The sequence below is a fragment of the Nannospalax galili genome, unplaced genomic scaffold, assembly GCF_000622305.1.
Source record: "Nannospalax galili isolate Female #2095 unplaced genomic scaffold, S.galili_v1.0 scaffold462, whole genome shotgun sequence".
In the NCBI taxonomy this organism is placed as follows: domain Eukaryota; kingdom Metazoa; phylum Chordata; class Mammalia; order Rodentia; family Spalacidae; genus Nannospalax; species Nannospalax galili.
The window spans coordinates 1,346,852-1,369,644 of record NW_008348078.1 but is presented as its reverse complement, the minus strand read 5'-3'; the positions used below and the strand labels follow the sequence as shown (position 1 = coordinate 1,369,644).

The window sequence follows — 22,793 nt, the reverse complement described above, 5'->3', positions numbered from 1 at the left end:
CGCCGCAGCCCCGCGCCCGGCCCCGCGCCCGGCGCGCGCGACAAGGCCAAGCGGGGCCCCGAGCGAGGCAGCCCAGAGTACCGGCAGCGACGCGAGCGCAACAACATCGCCGTGCGCAAGAGCCGCGACAAGGCCAAGCGGCGCAACCAGGAGATGCAGCAGCGGCTGGTGGAGCTGTCGGCCGAGAACGAGAAGCTGCAGCGGCGCGTGGAGCAGCTCACGCGGGACCTGGCCGGCCTGCGGCGCTTCTTCAAGCAGTTGCCCGGCGCTCCCTTCCTGCCCGCGGGCTCCGCCGATGGCCGGTGACGCGGCGCGGCCGGCCGCACCTGGACACCTCGGGGCGGGGCGGCCGGAGCGAGCGGGGCGGAGGGAGCCGCCAGTCCCCTAAGTTATTGCGGAGCCCGGCCGCCTGGCTTTGCGTCGCCGCCTGGGACTTCTGTACGAGGAAACGACTCCGACAGCCCTTTTGTATTGTGGCTAGGAGGGAAGGACTGCGCATGCCTTTTTATATCGATTTTTACAGATTTGTAAGAATAAAGAAACATTTCAAATCGCTGTAGGTCCGGGTCGCAGTCACTCCCGCCCCCGTGGGAAGGGCGAGCAAAGGCCGCGGTCCACGTGCGGGGAGCTGCCGGCCTGGAGTGCGGGGTGCGCGGTTCTGCACAGCCCGGCGGAGCGCGGAGCACACGACCCCGCAGCGCCGGGCGGGTGGGGCAGACGGGGACCGCCGCCCAACGTCGGACGGCTGCCAAGGGACCAGAGGTAGAGCAGGGCTCCAAAGTCCCGAAACCAGATTGCGCCCGCTCGCGCGCGGCTTTGCTTTCACTTTCCTGTTTTAAGGGATTGAAAACTTTCAGTGTGCATCAGGATACACACTCGTGTAGACAAAGACGGCACCCCAGGTACGGTCTGAAATGCAGTACGCGGTGCTTGAGGACTCACTCCCAAGTTCTGTGCCTTAATAAGAAAACTGGGTGTTAGGTACTTTTGCTTTGCTCTCGGCAGGTAAGTATACGGTGTAAGGAACCATAGCCCGCTATGTTACTATAAGAGAGAAACAAAATCTTCAAGTGTCCGAATAGATTTAACTCGCGGCTTTGTAATTTAAATCTGTCTGGATGGTGAACTACTCAAGTCTGTAATCTCTCCCCTCTGCAGTTTTCCGTGGCAGACAGGTGTGTGGTGGGGGTGGGCTGCGGGGAGCTCCCATCACACCCAACCTATCCACACTATGGGTGTCGGTGTCATGTCTGACAGTTCCTAATCCCCCCAACACCAAATCACGAAGTGTTTGGGTTGGATATTTACTTGCTGTAGCAGAGAAGTCACATCTAAATGTGAGATAAAAGTTTGAGCTTTACTGGGTATTCTTTTGGGGGAATATTAAAAACTACAAAGAAAAAATGTAAGATCACAGTAAAGGCTTCAATATTTTAAAGCGACAACTGAAGAAAACTTTACAGGGATATCGTCATTGCCTAAGTAAATAAAAAGGCGAAGACGTCAGGAAGCTTTAGAAACACATCCCCCAATTTGTAGGGAGGTGATACAGGTGCAAAGAAGGTATTTTAGTTTACAAAACTATTTTAACTTTTCCAGAAAAAAAACTTCAATTAAAAATCATAAAATACTATCTGGAGTTAATCCCCCCAACCCCCACCCCCACTCCCACCCCACTGCAAAGTTCATGGATCCCAAAAAGGAGATTGGTTGGCCGTGGCTCCTCCTCTCAGCTCAATTTCCTCCAGTTCAATGCAGTTGGCTGGGTGGGTGGTGACGGACTGGACGAAGCAGAGTAAGGACCCCATCTCCTTCCCGAGGACACTCTCCACTTCGTAGCTCTGCAGTGATAGAGGCATACTGGTTAAACAAACAGTGCTGATGGTCTTTTCCCAACAGCTGCAGCCAGAGCAGAGGCCCTACCCAAGCTGCAGCCTTCCTTTTTCCAATGAAAAATGTTTTTCTTTTGGGGGGGTAGAATACTACAGACATTCCCTTTGTTATAATAAATGATGAACGGTTTTATTCTCATAACTCACTTCAGCTTTTAGACAACATTTAAAATACTGGTGGTTTTAGTGGCTGCCAGAATAAACTGGCCTAGGAAAGGACTGGGATTGTGCAGGGCACTGGTGTCATCCCAGCGGGGCTGGGCTCTTGGCTTGCGTCTGTCTTCCACTTCCTTTGGGGTATACTTCCCCAATCTAGCAACATTTCTGGTCAAAGGATTTCCTGGTATTTTGCCCCCAAACTTCCCTCTTCAACAGGATTTCATTTCTTCTTGAGTTAAGTGGGGCCAAACATTTCTTTCTGTGTTGTGGTAATAACACTTTTTATTTACATGGTTAATCTTGGGAAAATTTCATCTCCAGCCAAGGATTATAGTCCAGCACTGGCTGGGCTTTTACAGATCCAATTGCAGAGCACTTTCAGTGAGTATGGGGCTAAAAATAAAAGCTCAGACTTCAGGATGGATGTGTTGCTACCTCTGGTCTCTGGGAGACTGACACCTGAGAGGTGATGGCAATTGTGGAGGAATGTGCGCCTGACCAATCTCTACATCATCATGTCACATACACACAAACATACGTTATATTACACACATATGGCCATCTACTGTCAAGGTGTGAAGACAAGGAGACAGAAAATATGGACAACACAGGTAGACTGTGACTCCTGGTGCTCTACCTGTGCCACTGATCTTGCTCTAAGTCTGGGTTGGTCACAGTATGCTGTGGAAGGGGCACAGTAATGTCCCAAGTTCAGTTAGCAAAGGTGGCCAGCCCGTCATGCACTGTGAGGAAATTGGGCCAGACCCCTGGCTGGGGACTGAAGGAGGCTCTGCTACTGTGGCCCTGCCTTGGTGGCATTAGCTGATGTCCAGTGTGGCAGAGATGAGTTGTTCCAGTGGTGCCCTGCATGGCATGTAGTGTGTGCAGAATGCTTAAGTACAGTGAATTTCAGCGTCAGTCTGGGAGGTGAACATTACTCTGATGTTGACTCGGTTTCTCAGTGTAACTTACCTAAATGCATTTTCTAAGTTTTTGGATTCCTTAGTAAAAGTGAGTTGAGGTCAGGGTGGTTCAGCAGTCTGATGGGAAAAGTGAGAATTCTTGGTCCAGAAGGAAGAGACTTGACAGAGGTAAGTGCTCATGTGTGGTCTGGATGGCAAGTTCATGACCTGCCCATCCTGAATTTCTTATGAGCCAACATGAAAGAGACAGCAATGAACAAGGCAATCGGGACTGCTGGTCTGGACAAAGTACCTGACAGTGCAGGGTAGTTGCTAGGGAGATGGATGAGGGGCAGCCAAGTACTCCATTAGTGTCTCTTGTACAATTTTAGTTAGCTAATAACTAAGTGTGAAAAGATGACAGGTATTCCCATGCTGCTTTGGGGGTAAAGAATGAATTCTTGGTTTTGTTTTGAGATGGGGTCTCATGTAGCTGAGGATGACCTTGACCTCCTGATTCTCTTGCCTTAACTCTCAAGTGCTGGGATTACAGGTGTGTACCACCACACACTCAGCTCAAAAGTGTGGAATTCAAAAATGTCAGTGAAAAATCATTTCTATTTAAAGTGTTGGGTTTGGTAGTATCACCTATGAATGAAGTTTAAATTATAAATCATATGTTTGGTGGAAATTAGTAAACATCCATACTAGAAAATTTGTGCACTGTTCATATGAATTTGCATGTAAACTAAGTATATAATTTTACAAATTATCTATTTAATTTTGTGTCTTTAAAATAAACCGGCAGGGCTGAGACTGAACCCAAGTCTTTGTACGACCAGGCAGTTGCTACTCCTACTAGTTATAGCCCCAACTCCCTGTGTTTCTATCTTATTTATTTTTGGTCTTTTTGTTTTTTTAAAATATTTTATTTATTATTTTATGTGTGTGCATGTATTACCTGCATGTAGATAAGTGCACCCATGTCATGCAATGCCCGCAGAGGACAGAAGAGGCTGTTGGAACCCTTGGGACTGGAGTTACAGACAGTTGTTAGCTGCCATGTGGGTGCTGGGATTTGAACCCGGGTCTTCTGCAAGAACAGCTAGTGTTCTTAACCACTGAGCCATCTTTCCAGCCCTTTTTTAGGTCTTTTTGAAACAGGGTCGCCCCGTAGCCCCAGCTGTCATGAAACTCATTACGTAGACCAGGCTGGCCTTGAACTCACAGAGATCCACCTGCCTCTGCCTCCCAAGTGCTGGGATTAAAGGCATGTGCCACCACGCCCAGCCTTATTTTCTTCTTTTAAAAAAATACTTTATTACTTTTATTTTATGTGTATGAGTGTTTTGCCTGCATGTGTGTAAGTGCACCTATGTTGTGAAATGCCCAAAGAAGTCAGAAGTGGGCTTCAGATCCTCTAGAACTGGAATTAGGACAGCGGTTAGACACCATGTTGGTGCTGGGAACTGAACCCAGGTCCTCTGCAACAGCAGCCAGTGCTCTTAACCCCTGAAACATCTCTCCAGCCCCTCTAATTTCATTTAAAGACACTATATGTGTACCTTTTTTGAAAGTTAAGGGAACAAATTTCACACTCCGTATCACCATAATGTTGCAGGAAGAAATAATATCTGCAACAAAAGCCAATTTTATTGTTTATACATCTGTAGCTTGACCATATTAAATGCCTAAAAGTTAGCACTCATGGATCTTAACTAGAAACAGTCACTTGTTGCAGGGATTGGAGCTATGGTTCTGATGGGGAGTCCTAATTTGATTCTCTGGATTCTGGAGAATATGCATTCTCACCCGGAAAGCTGACAGAGCCCACAGTACCTTGCAGCTGTGTCTACACAGAAGCCTCCGGTAGCCATCTTCTATCAGGCTCCACTCCAGGTCAGAGGTAAAGGCCCTGTGAGCCAGTGTGAGCAACGCTGGGGGTGGGGAAAGAGCTTGCTAAAAGGTGCCTTCAGGCTTGAAATGTCCCATTGTTCCACTGCTGTGGACTCTGAAATCAGAGTATCTACAAAGGTAACACTTGAAGCCGTGATCTGTGTCATTTTATCCTACACCTGTGCACATGTGTGTAAGCTGACAGACAGACATGCACACACACTAGTGAAAGCATACACATACATACAACAGATATTCAAGTAGATGCATATACAGGCATATGCACTCTGGCACAGTCATATACGCATGAACAGACACCTACATCTGTGTCATTAGGGTTTCACCCACAAGAGCATTATGGTTGAGATTTTAAGTGAGAGAAACGACACCCTGGCCAGCAGGAAATCAAGGGAAGGTGAGAAGGTTTCTACCAGGGCCTCCTGGTGTTTGGATCCCTAAGGAGACATGGGATTAAAGGTGTGCACCACCACACCTGGCTTGTTATTTATTCTTAAGCAGGGGTTTCCATCCTTCCCCCAACTTTTTCCACAGGGTATATTTCCGAAAACCCTGATCTGCCGTCCTTAGCTCCTACCGAAGCGCCTACCGAAGCCCTACCGTCAACTGGAAACCTCTGACATCAGCTTTGGTGGTCCCTGATCCAGCACTAGTTTGTTCTTCATTGCTGTGACAAAACACTCTGACCAGTACCAACTTGGGGAGGAAAGGGTTTATTTGTCTTACATCTCCCAGGTCGCAGTTCATAGGGAGCCCAAGGTAGGAACTCAGGGCAGGAACTAGAGGCAGGAGCTGGAGCACAGGCCATGGAGGAACACTGCTTACTGGCTTGCTCCCCTGGCCCCTGCTCAGCCTGCTTTCTTATGCAACACAGACCCACCTGCCCAGGGGTGGCACCACCCACAGTGGGCTGGGCCCTCCCACATCACTCATCAAGAAGATGCCCCTCAGACATGGCCACAGGCCAGTCCAATAGAGGCAATTCCCCGATTGAGGCTCCCTCAACCCAGGTGTGTCAAGGTGACACTAAAGCTATCCAGCACACCAAGGATCACACAGCAGCAGGAGAGACGTGACTCCCACAAGTGGTCCTCCGACTCTACATGTGCACTGTGGCATGCACAGGCTGGTTCATAGTCTCTCTCTAAATAAATAAAGTAGTTCAGGCAGTTTCATTGTGTGACTGCAGAGCCACAAAAGCATGCTCCAGTCTCCAGGCTGTGTGGCCACAACTGAAGCCACAGGGCAAATTTCCTGAGTCTGTTTCAAGGACGATCTAGAAACAATCTCAGATCCTGGCACCCTACACAGCTGAACGGCAGTGGTACGAAGTACTCATATTCTAGAATGTAAGTGACACAGGGTTTAACAGTGGGGTTTGTTGTAGCTGAACATACACAGCAGGGAGGTCTTCCTCTAGAACAACTCCACACTCAGGTTCAAGAATACAAGGCATACCCGGGCAGGGCCTCCTTGTACTTACCCCATCCTCGGAGGCAGCAAACCTCAGCAGTGAAGAAATACTACTCTGCAACAGCTGCAACAGTAGGGAAAAGGCTGTTACACCCCAGCAAGTGGTAAATGCTCCTGTGAGGTAGTCCTGCCTGAGAACTAACATGCTCAATCTGAACTGCCTGAGAGTAAGTCTCCCAGCCTTCGTGAAGCGTGACTGTGCATCACTGCATAGAGACCAGGAAGGGTGAGCTCTCCCTTCTTCCCAAGGGAAGTTAAGGGCTAGAGAGGCCTTGAGGACATTTCCCTCCTGGCCCGAGTCCACACAGTTCTGCCACAAGGTGAACCGAACACATAAGCCCCAGCTCAGTCTCAGCCCAGAGGTCCAAACAGAGGACATGTGGAAATAAGCACACATTCCAGGTTGACGTCCTACCTTGACCTTCACGGTGCTCTGCGGTCTTGTAGGGCAGTCCAGAAAGACCTGTAGGTGCCTCTTCTGAGGAGGTGACATGACCGGCCGGAAACAGTCCACACAGAAAAAGGTGCCTCTGATGTGTGAAGACACAGTGAAGGTGAGCAACCAGGGAGACATATAGCAGAAACTCTACACCAAAGAGATACGTTCTCTAGACATAAATGTCTGCTGAGGGGAATTCTGCTGTGGCAACCAAACTGCTGGAACCAGTCAGAAGCAGTGAGGTCTGGGCTTGTTTGGACTCATTAGCCGTTGGGAGTTGCTAGGGGGTCCTTGGTAGGCAGAGAGGCATCACCTACGAGAGCATAGGGTGGAGGGTGCTTCCAGGCAGTGAAGGCCAGGCCCTCAGGAGGCCAGGTGCATGCGCTTCTTTCCCTTTGGCAGGGGAAGCTTGCTCACCACCCCTAGCATCTTTGCTCCCACACTGCTTCCACATAGACCCACGTTCCCTTGCCTCTTTGACACACTCCAGCAGTGACTTGTGTATGCATTAAGGCCACTGACTGAGTAGGCATCAAGAAAACATTTGTTCTTGCTTCTTAAGAGACAGAGAAGTAGTGGCACATGCCTTTAATCCCAGCACTCGGGAGGCAGAGGCAGGTGGATCTCTCTAAGTTCCAGGCCAACTGGGGCTACAGGGAGACACTGTCTCAAAAAAAAAAAAAAAAGTACTCTGCTGTAGGCAGAGGTCATAGGATCTCTGTGAGTTTGTGGTCAGCCTGGTCTAGATAGCAAATTCCAGACCAGCCGGGGCTATATAGTGAGACATTGTATCAAAACTAACTAACTAAAAAAAAAATAACAGACAAGTAATGAGCACGTTCTTTGGTCAGTCATATGAAAAAGACCACTTGGAAGGCAGACAAGTGACTCCAGAGAGACAAACAGCGACACCCAGTCCTGACCGCAGCCTAGCAGGGAAGGGCTATCTGCTAAGCATTTCTGGGAAGCCTGTGCCACTCTTAAGATGTGCCATACAGGCATCACCTTTGTCTTACATGTTCAAATTTGTCCTTTGTCTTTCTTCTCCTACTAATGAAGGAGCTGAGGACAAAAAGCAGCTCCTTTCTCTAAAGACAGGAGGAACTGTAAAGATAGGGTTCCCCATGAGGAAAACCATGGGGACCACAGCCTCCACCCTGCAGCTCAGCTGAGCAGGTTCCCTTCCAAGCTGTTGGGAGGCCCTCACGGAGGCTGTAAGGTTGTAGGACCCTGGAACTTGGTTACTGTTTTATCCTTAGGGCCCCATGGGCTTTAGGCCAGCCTTACCCATCTTCTGGTCTCTGTTCCAATCTCCCTTTGCCACACTGGTCACACACAGGCCATGAGAAAGCGGTATTCTCATCCACACCGACCACAGCACCTAGGGCCAGTGAGAGGAGAAGCCAAACTCACCTCTGACCCATGTCTTTGCCTCTGGAATTGCCTAATCTTAGCTCTTTTTCTTTCATAAGAACAGATAAATAAATGTATTTATTGGCTGTTAATTCCTCCTCTTACCTGGTTTTTCTGGTTTACTTAGTTATTCTGATTAAGAACATATAGACTTAAAGGACTGGGGAGATGTCTCACTGGGTAAGAGTGCTTGTTGCACAAACACGAGGACCTGAGATCAGGTCCCTAGCACCCATGTTTAAGAGAGGTCAAGCACGGCTAACACACACCTGTCACTCACAGCTGAGGGGGCAAAGACAGGAGGATCACTTGGGCTTTCTGGTTGCCAGCTCAGCTCAGGTCAGGAAGAGAACCTGTCTCAAGGGAGAAGGGTGGAGAGTGACAGAGCGGATTGTCTGATATACTCCTCCACGCGTGGCTCTATCCGCCACATACATACATGTGATATCACACATGCACATAAACATGTACGCACACATGCACACTACATAATTTATTTTCTGCCATAACACGATTCACTCAATAAGTATGTGTGTGATGTTATTTAGTATACAGTATATAGGGTACAAGAAGCATAAAGACAGATGCAGCGGCTCTGCTTCTAGTCTGGTTATGGAAGCAGGAAGGGGCTACAGTGTTGAAAAAAAAACAGAGTACAAATACCATGAGACAACATCTAAATTGAGAACTACAGAGCTCCCCCAGAGCAGTACAATGGAGAGGGTGGCTGAGGGTCAGGACTGAAGGCTGACCCAAGCCAGGCCACGCGCTACGAGGAGGCTGAATGAAGAGAGGCATGAGGAAAGGCAGGCAATAGAGCTGTGTGGTTGGCAGCAGACAGGAGGTAGAGACGGTTTCCCTGGATGTGAAGCATGCCAACTGTTCTTGGTGTGCACTGCTATACTGCAAACCATCCTTCTTGAATTGTGCTTAGATGTTAGAGGGAAAAGTAAGATGTGACCAAGTTTCTAAAACAGCAGAAGGATTTTTATTACTCTTCTGTTCCTGTCCCCCAACCCCCTCAGTGGTGCTGGTGATCAAACCCAGGACCCAGAATGGGCTAGGCAAACATTTCACTTCTGAGGTATATACCAGCCCTCATTCCCAATTTTGAAGCAAAAAAAAAAAAAAAGTCATTTTCCATTAGAACAAGGATCAGGTGACAATATCTATAGATAAAAGCGAAATTATGACAACTGTCAGGCTTGGTTCAGTAAAATGCATCCATTCAATTCAGACTTGAATGACTTCTTAAAAAATGAGGTCTTTATTTTTTAAAAGCCTGAATCAACCAATGATATTGTCCTTGAAAACCTAAGAAGACACTATTCAAAGGGATGCAAAGTAAAGTCAGTAAAGTCTTCCAGTGGAGCTGGAAAGGAATATTAGCTCATTTATAAGAAGCAGGCGCAGAAGGAAGTCGCTGGGGGGAAGTAAGGTGATGTGCTCGATGCCAGCTGATGTCCTGTACTCTGGTCAGGCTACAGTCCTGGTCTTTCTAGAATTTGTTCCCCCTTGCAGTACTAAGGATTCAATCCAGGGCCTTGTGCATGTTAGGCAAGCAGGCTGTCACCCAGCTAGAGTCCTCTCTCTAAACAAATCAATCAAAAACAGCCTGCTACTAACCAAAGTTCCTTTTTACTCCAGGATATCTGAGGGTGTTAACAGCTCTTACACTTGCGTGGCATTAAGTAATTTCCTTTCAATTAGAGAATAAGGCAAGAGCTGAGGAAATGTGTTCCATTTGGGGTCTGTAAACCATTGGAAATCATCTCAGACAACCGTAAACCAGTTTCAAAGGATGTTCCATTAAGCAATTGGGATCCAGAACATTCACTTACTTAGGTGTCAGAAAAAGAAAGCCCACTTCACTGCTTCACTCAAAGTCTTTGCTGCCTTTACTCGGATACACGGAAACCTTTCACAGTTGGGCTTGGAAAAGGGACATATTAGCTAGCAAGTCATCTTTTTAAAAAGGGGGCTTTCAAAGGATCCTGAGGGAATGTCCCACTACAGGGGTCACTTGAGGTCCTTCTGGGCTGTGCTGTCACTGCAAGCCAGTGTACAAATGTCTTCAAGAACGCTGTGCTTTCTGCTATACCACCTCCCCACAACTTCCTGATGGGAAGAAGTTGGGGCTCACAGTGTTTTTCCTTGTCTAGAGGCTGAAACCTGAGAACAGGGCTGTGCCACCTTTTCCCTGGGAAGCACAAAGCACAACTGAGTGCTGAGCACATTCATGGCCACAGGGGTGCCAGGTTTCCAGCCACTAATGAGAAGTGGATGAAGTATAGCAGGTGCTGGAGATGGCTCAGGTGTCAAGAGCACTGGCTGCTCTTGCAGAGGACTTGGGTTCAATTCCCAGCACCCACATGATGGCAACACCTGTCTGTAACTCCAGCTCCAGGGGATCTGACGTCCTCTCTGACCTCCATGGGCATTGCACACACAGGTACACTTACATGTATACAGGCAAAATACTCATACACAAAGAAAATGAATTTTTTAAATAAAGAAGTGTAAGCATTGTGAGGAAGAGAAGAAAATGCTGCAAGACTATTTCCCCAAGAAAAGGCACCTCAAAAAGCCTCTGAGGACTCTGGCTCTGATGTTCTGGGTGCACAGAGGAGCCAGCCACCCTCCACTGGCAAAGGTTGAATTCTGCATGTCCTTTTCAGCCTTGTGCTGAGAAAATGCACCACATTGAGCTGTCTAAGGCTCAAGTATTCAGAAAATTCAGTGGCTATTGAGAGCTACAGGACCAAAATCATGCAGATCTGAGGAAGGGACCATGTCAGGAGCAAGTCTGAGAGCCTCTGGGCCAGAAGCCAGTAGGGCAAGATAAAGAAGAGAGGCAGAGAGGGGGGCACCGACCACTGTCATACAGCACTGTGGACCCCTGCCTCATGTGAATTTGGGGGATCTGGAGCTAGGTCAGCTACCAGCCTTTGGGTGGAAAAGGTCAGCTGGGGGGAACATCCACTCCCCCCCCATTCTGCCTTGCTGTGGGTACTCCTGGTAAGAAGCCAATCTTTGCTTATTTTCTCTATCAGAGTATCTGGAAGCACTGTGCTCTGTGGTAACTGTATATACACTAGGCTTATCCACCCATACATCTGCAGAACAGCTTTGGAGCAGGCCGGACACAGAGAAAACCTAGAGGGAAAGTGGCATGAGAATGGTGAGACGGGGGAAAATGTCATAAATGTGGGTCTATAGGACATGAGGGAAGGAACGGGACGCAGGTTAGACACGAAGGGAAGGAACGGGACGCAGGTTAGACACGAAGGGAAGGAACGGGACGCAGGTTAGACACGAAGGGAAGGAACGGGACGCAGGTTAGACACGAAGGGAAGGAACGGGACGCAGGTTAGAAACGAAGGGAAGGAACAGGACACACCATGCTGATGCTAGTAAGGGAAAGCTGTGGCAGCTTCTTTCACTTCAGACAGCAGATCTCAGGGAACCGAAAGTTACTGGGCTAAAGACAGTTATTTAGCAATGCCAACAGGGTCAATTCAGCAACATGTATGCACCCAGTAGTGCATCAGAATACAAGAAGCAAATGGAAGGGACTTGGAGGAGAAATTACAATCCAGGGTCAATTCCCTATCATTCCTGACAGATCCAGCAGGGGGAAAACAGAGGACGGTTGGGCTGACTGTTCAGTAATCAACACAACTGAATTGACATTCAGTAGCGGGAAAATAAATTTTTATTCTTGTAAACAACATTCATTCGAGGGGCCTGGTGACTCAGTGATTAAGATCACTGGCTGCTTGAGGACCCAGGTTTGATTCCTAGCACCTACACAGCAGCTGACAACCGTCTTAAACCCAGTTCCAAGGGGATCTGACACCCTGTTCTGACCTCCGTGGGCACTGTGTAACATAGGTACACAAACATACATGCAGGTAATACATTCATACACATAAAGTAAAATAATAAATAAAATAGTAAGAAAGAACAGTCACTCTAAAAGACCACATCCTGGGCTATCAAACACATTTAACCACATTTACAAAACAAGTTGGACCAGGGAGATGGCTCAGTGTGGAAAGTGCTTGCTATGAGTTGCAGGCTAACCTTGGCTATATTCCGAAACCTTATTTCAAAAAACAAGCTATGGGCTAGAGAGATGGCTCAGTGGTTAAGAGCACTTGCTATTCTTGAAGAAGACCCAGGTTTGGTTCCCAGGACCTACCAGTTCCAGGGGGATCTGATGCCCTCTTCTGGCCTCCAAAGGCACTAGGCACACATATGGTTTATAAACAACTAGGAAGATAATCACACATACACATGAAAAATAAGTCTTAAAAAACCAGGCATGGTGGTGCACGCCTATCTTTGCAGCACTCAGGAGTGTAAGGGGGAGAATCAGGAGTTCAAGGGCAACACAAGGCAGTGTCTCCAAGCAGTAACAACAGCAGCAAATGGGCCAGAACAAGCATTTGCTAAGTCTGGGTGTGGGCGGTAGTGACGACAGTGCTCCAAAGCTGCACGATAGTGATGTTTGTATGATTTTGTGGATATGTAAAAACGCTGAATAAGTGAGTGACAAGCTATGCGGTTTTTTACAAAGCACATGAGGGCTAGGGATGTAGCTCAGTGGCACAGTGCTTGACCACTGTAAGCAAGACCTGAGTTCCATTCCCAGAGCTTCAAAACACAAAAATCCAAAGGCTAACAAAAAATATGCACCTGAGTTCCTGAGGTCCTCCTTTGTATAAATTTGAAATGATATCCAAGAATGTATTAGTCTCATTTAAAATCTGAAAACCAAAGGTACCTTCCTTTGTGCACCTATCGGTGCGGGAACCTTTGCTCACAAAGGCCTACCTATGTGAAATTCTTGCAGTAGATGTCTCTCTATTCCCCAGACAGATGTCCTTTCTAGAACATGACATTCCCTCCAAGGCAGACAGTTGTAGGCTGTGTGCAGGGTACAGTGGCTCAAGATGCATAGTAGGAGATCACCACCTTCCTCTGAGCTCAGCTTTTACTAGTTCAATGCACACGTACTGCTTTTGTTATGAGCAATTTTATAAAGTCAAAAAAGAAAGCACATATAATTTTCATCTCTGGATTCATATACCCAACCAGCTGCCAAAACTTCTCCTCATGTTTCAAAAGCACTCAAACATTATATGAAAAAGCTATTAGATACGTACTATTTTATAAGCTTATTGAAAAATATAATCATATGGGCTGGAGAGGTGGCCTATAATTTAAGAGTGAGTAGTGCTCTTCAGAGGATCCAAGTTCAGTTCCCAGCACCCAAGTTGGGCAGCTTACAACAAGCTCAGCTTCTGGAGGATTTGACAGCTCTGGCCTCTATGGGAAGTTGCCCTCACATTCACATAATGCCACACAGACACACAGACACAGACACACAGACACATAGACACATGCACATATGAAATTAAAAATAAAGTAAATCTTTAAAAATATGTATGTAATTGCAAAAACAAACCTTCAAACAAAACAAAACCCACTGAAACAAGAGGATTAATTTGAGTAGGAGGGAGGACAAGACAGGGCAATAAGGGGGATACAATCAAATACTTTATATACAGTATGAAAATGATCATGAAACCCATTACTATGCATAATTAATACATGCTAAAATAACAATACTAACTACAAACAAATACTCAAAGTCTCCAGAAAGACACAGACGTACCTTCAAATCTGCCTCATCTTCTATGTCCTATTTCGGCAGCCGGCCTGCCAGAGGGTCCTTGCCTGGGGTGGTCACATATGGCCTCTCTCTGTGTACCCTGTTCCCTCCTGACCTCATTTATCACCCAACCCATCAATATTTTTCCTAACTAAATCCACTCCTCCACTTCCTTTGTATTTACTTCTCTGTCAGAGCCACTACTGCTGCTCTGGCCCTCCACCCGCAGGGATGGAGTCCAGATCATGCTGCTCTGTCTTCAAAGCTGGTTTCTTCAATCACTCCCCACATTATACTCACAGGGAGTTCTCTGTGTGTTCCCATCAACATTTTTGTGACTTTGATGTTGAGGCTGCCCACCTCTCTGTACAATGCACATGCTCCTGATACACAGTTGTTTCAGTAGTGTCTTTTCCATCCTTCCCTCCCTCTAGTTGCCTGTCCAGCCCGCTCCAGGGCACCTGGCTTGTCAATTCTCTCCTGTCAGCTAGCTTTGTAAATTCTATTCCTGGTCCCAGTTCCTGATGCACCTACCTCTCTTATCTCACCTACTTCTCAGATCTCAGATCTCAACCTAAGGGTCTAGGCTTTGAAAAACATTTATTTATTTAGTGTGTATGTATGTGCACATACAGAGGTTAGAAGATAACCTGTGGGGGTCTGTTCTCTCTTTACACTATGTGGATGCTGGGAATTGAACTCAGGTCATTAGGCTTGGTAAGAAACACCTTTATGTGCTGAGCAATCTCATGGTCCCAAGGATCTAGTCTTTATCCCTTCTTTGACTTCCTCCATTCTTGGAAGTGGAGCATTTGAAACACTGGAGTCCAGTGTGTGCACTTAACTGTTTTCTGTCTTCCAATATGGGCTTCCTATATAGACTTTAAGTCCAAAATGAAAGACCTTCATTTTATTTTGTCTCTATATCTAATGACTGGAACATAGCAGACATTCAATAAAACACCGAGTAGTGAGTCTAAAACAGTATGACATTTAAGACAATAGAAATCCTGCTTCTAATGAGAGGGCCACCCACCTTGCACACTGCAAATAGAGTTGACAGGCGTGAGGGAGTCCAGTTCATCCAGCATCACTGGGCCGGTTAGCTCACAGGGACCGGCACCAGAAGGCATACACAAGACAGGCTTCTGAGGTAAGAGGACTGTCCGTTCAACACAAACAATCCGACCTGCCAACAGAGACACTTCAGATTATTGACCCACTGAAGAAAAGTGTGACCTCTCCAGCCAGTTTCCTTCATCAGCCTCTCTGCAAGCTGTGTAGGAAGAAAGACACAGATGAGTGGCCCACTCCTGACATCAGGTACGTCCAGCGTCTAAGGGACACATGGAAGTATCTTAAAGCCCCCAGTGAACTATAATGAAAAAGATCACAGCTACTACATTCAAATTCAATTTGAAAGCATGAAATTTGTGGTATGCAAATTATACCTCAATAAAATATAAAAACCAAAGTTTAGGTAGGATATTAGTTTTATCTCTAGAAAAAGGGCAGAGTAATCTAAAGCCTATACTTTTTGTTTTTTGAGACAGTGTCTCACTATGCAACCCAGGCTGGCCTCTGGAATTCTTAATACTCCTGTCTCAGTGCCCTATGTTCTGGGAGTACAGGCCTGGGTCACAGTGCCAGGATTAAGCTGGTACACCTACTATGTTCTTTTTCTGTTTTGTTTTTTTTTTTTTTGTGTGTGTGTGTGTCTTTTTTGAGACAGGGTCTCCCTATTGCCCCAGCTGATCTGAAATTCACTATGTAGACCAGGCTGGCCTTGAACTTACAGTGATCTGCCTGCCTCTGTGTCCTAAGTGCTGGGATTTAAGGTATGTGCCACTACGCCTGGCCATGTTCTAATTTTTAAAAAAAATTTAAAAAGGGACCATTCAGGCTGTGACTGTGGGTGGCTCCTACATGGACACACTGCATCTTGGGGTGCTGGCTGTGATCAGGTGGCTTTGACAGAGTCAGTGAGAGCCCAAGGTTGAGGAGATGGCCTCCCCTCCTTCAGACCACGCATTCCCTAGGTTTTGTGAAGGCCAACAGTTCTGAGCAGGATGGAGTTTCCTGCACTGTATAGGACTAATCTGTCACCCGAATAGAAGCAAAGGGAAGCAGGCACACCGTGGTCTCGGAGAGCATCTCTGAAGAGCAGGGCACCAGGCCTGGCCATGGCAAGCGCTTCTAGAACTTCTGGGCTCAGCACACACAAGGGGGTCACACAGACCGGCAGGGTTCTGGGAAGACAGTGGTTATTCTTGTCCTGTGTCTGCAGGGTAACATCAGTCACCAGCAGCCAAATCTCCGTTTGTTCCAAAGGAAGCAAATTCTTCAGCTACAATGTAAAAGTCAAAACTATTAACTATGCTTGTATCCAAAATCCTTTAAAGGCAAATAATCTTAAATGGATTAATAATACTTGTAATTTAACACACTATATCAAAATACCTCAAAACATACAATAAAGGTGACATATCTTGGTTAGTAGTGCCCATTAACATTGCTGCTCTGGTTCTGTGCCTGTTTAAAGGGCTCCTTTGCTGGGCACAACCCAGGCCTCACTGGCAGGGCTCCGCTCTCCTTTCTCCTACTTGGGGGGAACGCTCATTCTTTCCCTCCCAGTCCCAAGTCTGTGTACCTAGAATGCTATTTTCTGTTTAGTGTGTAAATGTTCTCTCTGGAGAACAAGTTTCCCAGAGAGGAATGGCCTCACATGACCTTGCAGAGGACTTTGGTGTCACAGATTTACTGCATGTGCAGCAGCTTTCATTTTTCTTAATTTTCTCTTCCTTTTTTCCCTCCCCCCCTCATTTATAAGTTGTGATGCATTTCCAATTTCTAGTAAACTTGCATTCTGGATTTTTTTTTTTTTTTTTGGTTTTTTTTGACATAGGGTCTCCTGTAGCCCCAGCTGGCCTGGAACTCACTATGTAGACCAGGCTGGCCTCAAACGCACAGAGATCTGCCTGCCTCTGTCTCCCAAGTGCTGGGGCTAAAGGCATGTGCCACTACGCCTGGCAGTAAGCTGGCATTCTGTGGGGTGACCACAGCCTGGCAGTCAGAATGCAAAGAGGAACCTGAGGTGAGCTGCAGTCAGGGTGGAGAGAGCTTTGCATTCCCTTGCTCCTATGCCCTGTGTTATCAATGCTACCCTTGATTCAACTGGGAGCCGGACCCGAATTAGAGGAGCACTTCAAGAAGGACCCTGTGCCTGCCCAGGAGCCTGACAGGAGCCGGCCAAACTCACCCTGAAGGAGGAGCGAGTTGAGACTTGGCTCCCCCAGTGCAGGCATAAGTAGCTATGCAAGCAGCTGCACAGTGACAAGCCTACAGCGTCCATGAGTCCTTCACCATCACCAGGCCCAACCGCTGTCCTACAAGTCCAGGTGCTTCTACCACATCTGCCCAAAGCTAGCCTGGAGAAACTCTCCACCTGAGGATTCCTCTCTGGTCACCTTCAGAGAGCCCCAGCCCTTAGACCTCTGGCCTGCAGCCCAGAGAGCACAGGGTCAGGTATAGGCCCAGGGCTGGGGCCCATGTTCTGAGCTTCAACCCTCACCAGGCACTCCAGGGCTCCCTGCAGCTCTAGATGCCTCTGGAAACTCTGTCTCTACCCTGGGTACAAAGGCAGAGACAGCATGGCAGACAACCATACCCTAGAGTTTCTGAGTCTACAGGAGGGATGTCCTATATACTCCTCAGGGCCACGTCCAGCACCCTATTCTGTAGGTGGGTGATTGGTGGTGTTCAGTGTTTTGGAGGGATTTTTTGAGAGGTCTCCTGTATCCTAGGCTGGACTTCAACTTGGGGTAGCTGAGGATGAGGTAGACCAACTGCTGCCTCCACCTCTGAGTGCTGGGTTCCAAGGCTACATCGCCCTGCCCATTTTGGTTTAATATTTATTTTGTATCTTTAGGTTGTTTGGTGCTTTTTTTTTTTGGAGGTTTTGTTGTTTCTTACTTCTTTGAGGCAGTTTCATCCACTACCGGGCCCTGGTGTTAATCTTTTGTTTTGTTTTTTGCTTGTTTGGGCTTTTATTTGTCAGTGGCAGAGTGATAATGAAACTTATTCATAGAAAAAAAGAAAGCAGACATCACATTTCATCTGTACAAAGGAAGGAAGGAGGGAGGGAGGGAGAGGGAGAGACAGGGAGAGGGAGAAAGGAAAAGGGAGAGAGGTAGAAAGAGAGGGAGGCAGGAAAGAGAGAAGGAGAGAAAGAGAGGGAGGGAGGGAGAGAGAAAACAAAAACAACAGGAAGTGGGACCAGGCTTTAAAAATCAAAGCCTGCCCCCAGTGACTTCTTCCAATACTTTCTAAAGATTACATAACCTTCCTAAATAGCACCACCCACTGGAGACCAAGTGTTCAAATACAGGAGCCTTTGGGAGACATTTCTCTTTTAAACTACCACAGATGTAAATATATCCAAAGGACAAGGAGGCAGTCTAAATCTGAAAAAAATGAACACCAAAATAAGTAACAGTAAGAGACAACCTACTGAATGAAATCTGCAGCTCCTGTGATTGCCATCCACGATGGGGTGGGACTTTGTGGTGAAAAGAAGTGACTGGTCCTGTGGTTTAGTGGCCCAGTGCTCAGCCATAAATGAAAGAAAACAATCAGATATCTCTATTACCCCTCCAAGGGTCAAGGACTGCCTGTCACTGAAGAGGGGAAAGGTGTTGTGTATTTATTTCTTTGGAATTGGGACACTCCCTCCTGGAGAGAGGAAGGAGGCTCGTGATTCCTAGTAAGCTCTTGTTCTACAAACAAAACAATCTCAAACAGCAGCAAAATAAAACAAAAATCTTCTCAAAAAGTTGAAAAATAATTTACAGACTCTAAGAAAATATTTGCAAATTCAATAAAGGCTTTGTACTTAGAATATATAAAGAACTTTAAAAACTTGCTGGGTAAGGGAGAGTTGATCTTCTTTAAGAGCACTAGTGACACTAGATAGGATGAAGAGGCTTTCACACTGAGAGCCATCAGTTATATAAACTTGGCTTGATAGGCTTTAACATAAAAGACGTGTGAAATTCTGTGTGTGGGGGTGGCTATGGGAGAGTGCAGATAGGGTGCAGATCTAAATATGATTAAAATGTGTGAAATTCACAAAAATTCAATAAAAATATACATTGGAAAAAACCTTAACAGCAAACAAGCAAAACAATTCAGTTAGAAAACAGGCAAACAATGGAACAGATACTTCACCAAAGACAGGACAGGAAAACACACAGAAAGATGTTCGCTATCACTAGGCCTCCGGATGGATCTTTACAGAATTATGTGAACAAGTCTACCTAAAAAGGCTTTGTTATGCACTGAACTTCACCCTCAACTCTCCTCACCCACAAGGAAAGATTCAAGTACCTTACAATAGCACCTATTTGGAAATGGGGTCTTTGTGATTTAGCTAAGTTAAAAGGAGGTCATGAATCCCACTCTAATAGTGACCAGTCTCATGAAGTAAAGGAAACTTGGACACAGTCACACAGAAGGAGGCCAATGTGAGGCACGAAAAGATGGCCAGCCACGTGACTGGAGTGCTAAGCAACTATCTTGGGTCCCAGGAAATGCCACAGATTAAACTGCCAGGAAACAGCAAATCCTGAGGAAGGTAAGAAGCTCGTTCCTGAGGGCAGTCTTCAGACTGCAGGACTGTTAGAAAATGAATGTGTGCCCTTTAAAATACTGCACACCTTTAATCCCAGCACTCGGGAGGCAAAGGCAGGCAGATTTTTGTGAGTTCAAGGCCAGCCTGGTCTACATAGAGAGTTCCAGGACAGCTGGGGCTACAGAGAGACCCTGTCTCAAAAACACCAAAAAAATATTGTTTTTATTATTTTTATTTTATGCATATGAGTGTATTGCCTGCATGTGTGTGAGTACAATGTCATGCAATGCCCTTGGAGGTCAGAAGAGGGTGTCAGATTCCCCTGTAACTGGAGTTATGGACCACTGTTAGCCACCATGTGGGTGCTGGGAATTGGACCTGGGTGCTCTTGCCCATACGTGCTTTTTGAAGTCACCTACTTTTTGGAACTTTACATGCAGCCTGAGGAAACCAACACAGTTGCCTAGTGCATATTCCATGCATGTGAGCAATCATAAAGTACCATGATGACAGTGATGGAGAACATGGTGGTGCAGCAAAGTACAGTGCATGGGGTATGGTGATGGCTACACCTGTGACAGAATTTCACAGATCCCCCTCCCCTGAGTGCACATATGACCGGCAAAACCTTCGACTGTGCATGCTGGTGTTAGACTGTGGTGTTAGTTGTCTTGGTTTCATGCTATGGTTCTGTAGGTGTGAGGTGTGGGTGGACAGTATGTGGGCCTTCTCTATATTTCTTGAATTCTACCTTGACTATGTAATTACTTCAAATTAAAACTTGAGTCATTAGTATAATGGAAATGTGGCTGGATTGTTTTTGATGACTCTGGTGATTGATTTATAGTACCATTCTAAAAGTCAATCCGTATAAAAAGTACAGATGATGAACTTACCTACAGACTGGCTCAGGACTCAGTTTAACCTTAATTTCTCCTTAGGAAATTGGTTTCTGGTGATTTTCTTTACCATAAAAGCAGAATGCAGGAAATATATATATAAAATGTGTGTGTGTCTGTCTGTCTGTCTCTGTGTATGTGTGTGCCTGTCTTAGTGTGTGTGTGTATGTGTGTGTGGGTCTGTGTGTCTGTGTCTGTTACTGGAGAGTGAACCTAAGGCCTTGTGCATGCTCGGTAAGCCCTAACGCTAAGGTACAACTATACCCTTTTTTCTTTTCTTTTTTTAAATCTTAAGGTAGATTCTCAATAAGTTGCCCAGGCTGTTCTTGAACTCACTATGAACTTAGGCAGGCCTTGAACTCATAATCGTCCTGTTTTAGTTTCCCAAGTAGACACGATTACAGGTGTGTGTCACTGGGCCCAGCTGATATATACATTTTGATGTATCAAGAAACCTGTTCTACTGAGTCCTAGGTCCTTCCTTAACTTGCTCTTACACACAAGACCACAGAAAGCCAAGCTGATTGCTCTTTTATGTTGTGAGTCTTTCTTGAGTACAAGGCTGTCAGTATATCTTCCCAGACCCCTGATTTAATAAGACGGAGAACTCAGGTTGTCATTCTCAGTCACTCTGTTCCCTTTCACTGGTCACTGAGTATTTGCTGCCAGCCTGCCTTGCTCTCAGCCTTGGCTACAGCTGGAGGTCACAGCAGGACCATGTGGCACCGCAGCCTCCCCCTGCAGTGTCAATGGCACCAGCACAGTGAGCTTGCCTAGTTTCCTGAAATGCACTCTAGGGACTGCTCAGAGGCTCAGTGTCCTTCTACTAGGCACTCTCTACATTCATGGAAAACCAGGCTTTCAGGGCACTTCAGACTTAGAAGAAAGGTCTTTTCTTTTTTCTTTCTTTTTTCTTTTTTGGTCTTTTTGAGACAGGAACTCACAGAGATCCACCTGCCTCTACCTCCCAAGTGCTGGGATTAAAGGCATGTGCCATTATGTCTGGCTAGTTTCTTTTCTTTTAAAGATTTTCCTGTACATCCCTTTATGAAAGGCAATATGGCTACTTTCATACCGCACAGCAAAGCCAGCTAATAGCTATAGAAAGCTTATGATCCAAGAGCCAAAAATTGACTCTCTGGTCCTTTATAAGAACAGTCTATCCTCTCTTATAATTGAGGAAAAAGTTGGAATACTATGCTTATGATGACACAACTTTAGTGATATATGTATATATATAATCCATCAATAATTCAATTAGAATTTAAGGAACATATTCTTTTAGTAGTTCTATACATCTTTCACTGCCTATGGATTAGAGAATGCAAAAAAAATTGTTTCCAATAGATATCCAAGGAAAAAAAAAAAAACCTCAAAAATACCGCCCCCTGCCCCAAAGAGCTCCAAATATTTCAGAGGAGAATGGCTCCAAGTTTGACAGGTAATATGTAATTAGCTTGGATTTTAGAGGCAGTTTTCTATTAGGGTACACCACTAGTTTCTAAGACATGGTCCTTTTGTAAATTTATGGGGGGGAATTACGATTGAGATTACCTGTGGTCTTTGATAAATCACTGTGGCACAGAAACTGCAGCGGACACCACACTCATCACCCTAAAAAGACATTAACAGAGATTGAAAAGACCACATGAAGCACACAGAAACAGTAAAAGTACTTGAAGAACTTGCTAGAAACATAGACACTACCTGGAGAACTTCTCTTAAGCAGCGGACAACTGGAGGCTGGTAGAGTTTAGAAATGGGGTCTCCTTCAATTATGTCCACTTGTCCCAGACTTGGATGAACTGAGAAGATGTAACAGAACATAGGAGGAGGTAGATAGGTTGTTGCCTGTTTAGAATAAAGGAAAAATCAGAACAAAAATGTATTGTTAAAAGATTCAAATATACTATTAAAATATGCTCTTTATTTTATTTTATTTTATTATTTTATTTTATTTTATTTTATTTTTTGTCTTTTTGAGACAGCGTCTCCCTGTAGCCCCAGCTGGCCTGGAACTCTCTCTGTAGACCAGGCTGGCCTCAAACTCAGAGATCTGCCTGCCTCTGCCTCCCGAGTGCTGGGATCAAAGGTGTGCCCCACCATGCCTGGCTAAAATATGCTCTTTAATATAATATGATTAAGCTTGGACTGGTGGTATAAGTCTGTAATCCTAGCTATTTGGGATGCTGAGGCATAAGGATCACAAATTCAAGGACTGCCTGGGCTATGGAATAACTTCATGGCCAGTCTGGGCATGAGACCTGTATAGCTCATCAGTAAGGTACTTATCTAGCAAGAGGGAAGCCTTAGCTTCAGTCCCCAGGACTAACACACACACACACACACACACACACACACACACACACTCCACATGGACACACACACACATA

At 46.0% G+C, this 22,793-nt stretch overlaps 2 protein-coding genes across 4 annotated transcripts in view; one reads left to right on the top strand and one right to left on the bottom strand.

Moving 5' to 3' along the window:
• On the top strand, positions 1-555 carry Cebpd (CCAAT enhancer binding protein delta; the record flags this gene model as incomplete). The annotated part of the gene is made up of 1 exon (XM_008844508.3): positions 1-555. A coding segment is annotated over one exon (306 nt), but the record flags the coding sequence as incomplete, so codon positions are not given.
• An 862-nt stretch (positions 556-1,417) lies between these two features.
• The window catches only part of Spidr (scaffold protein involved in DNA repair), a 389,790-nt gene continuing 368,414 nt past the window's right edge, over positions 1,418-22,793 (bottom strand). For all 3 annotated transcript variants that reach the window (XM_008844506.3, XM_029569016.1, XM_029569017.1), the window contains 8 exons: positions 22,108-22,251; positions 21,955-22,014; positions 16,009-16,219; positions 14,909-15,061; positions 8,067-8,160; positions 6,756-6,870; positions 6,351-6,404; positions 1,418-1,841 (listed from right to left, as the gene is read on the bottom strand). In XM_008844506.3, coding sequence (XP_008842728.1) covers positions 1,686-1,841; positions 6,351-6,404; positions 6,756-6,870; positions 8,067-8,160; positions 14,909-15,061; positions 16,009-16,219; positions 21,955-22,014; positions 22,108-22,251 — 987 coding nt within the window. In that variant the 3' untranslated portion in view covers positions 1,418-1,685. The remainder of the gene's footprint in view (positions 1,842-6,350; positions 6,405-6,755; positions 6,871-8,066; positions 8,161-14,908; positions 15,062-16,008; positions 16,220-21,954; positions 22,015-22,107; positions 22,252-22,793) is intronic.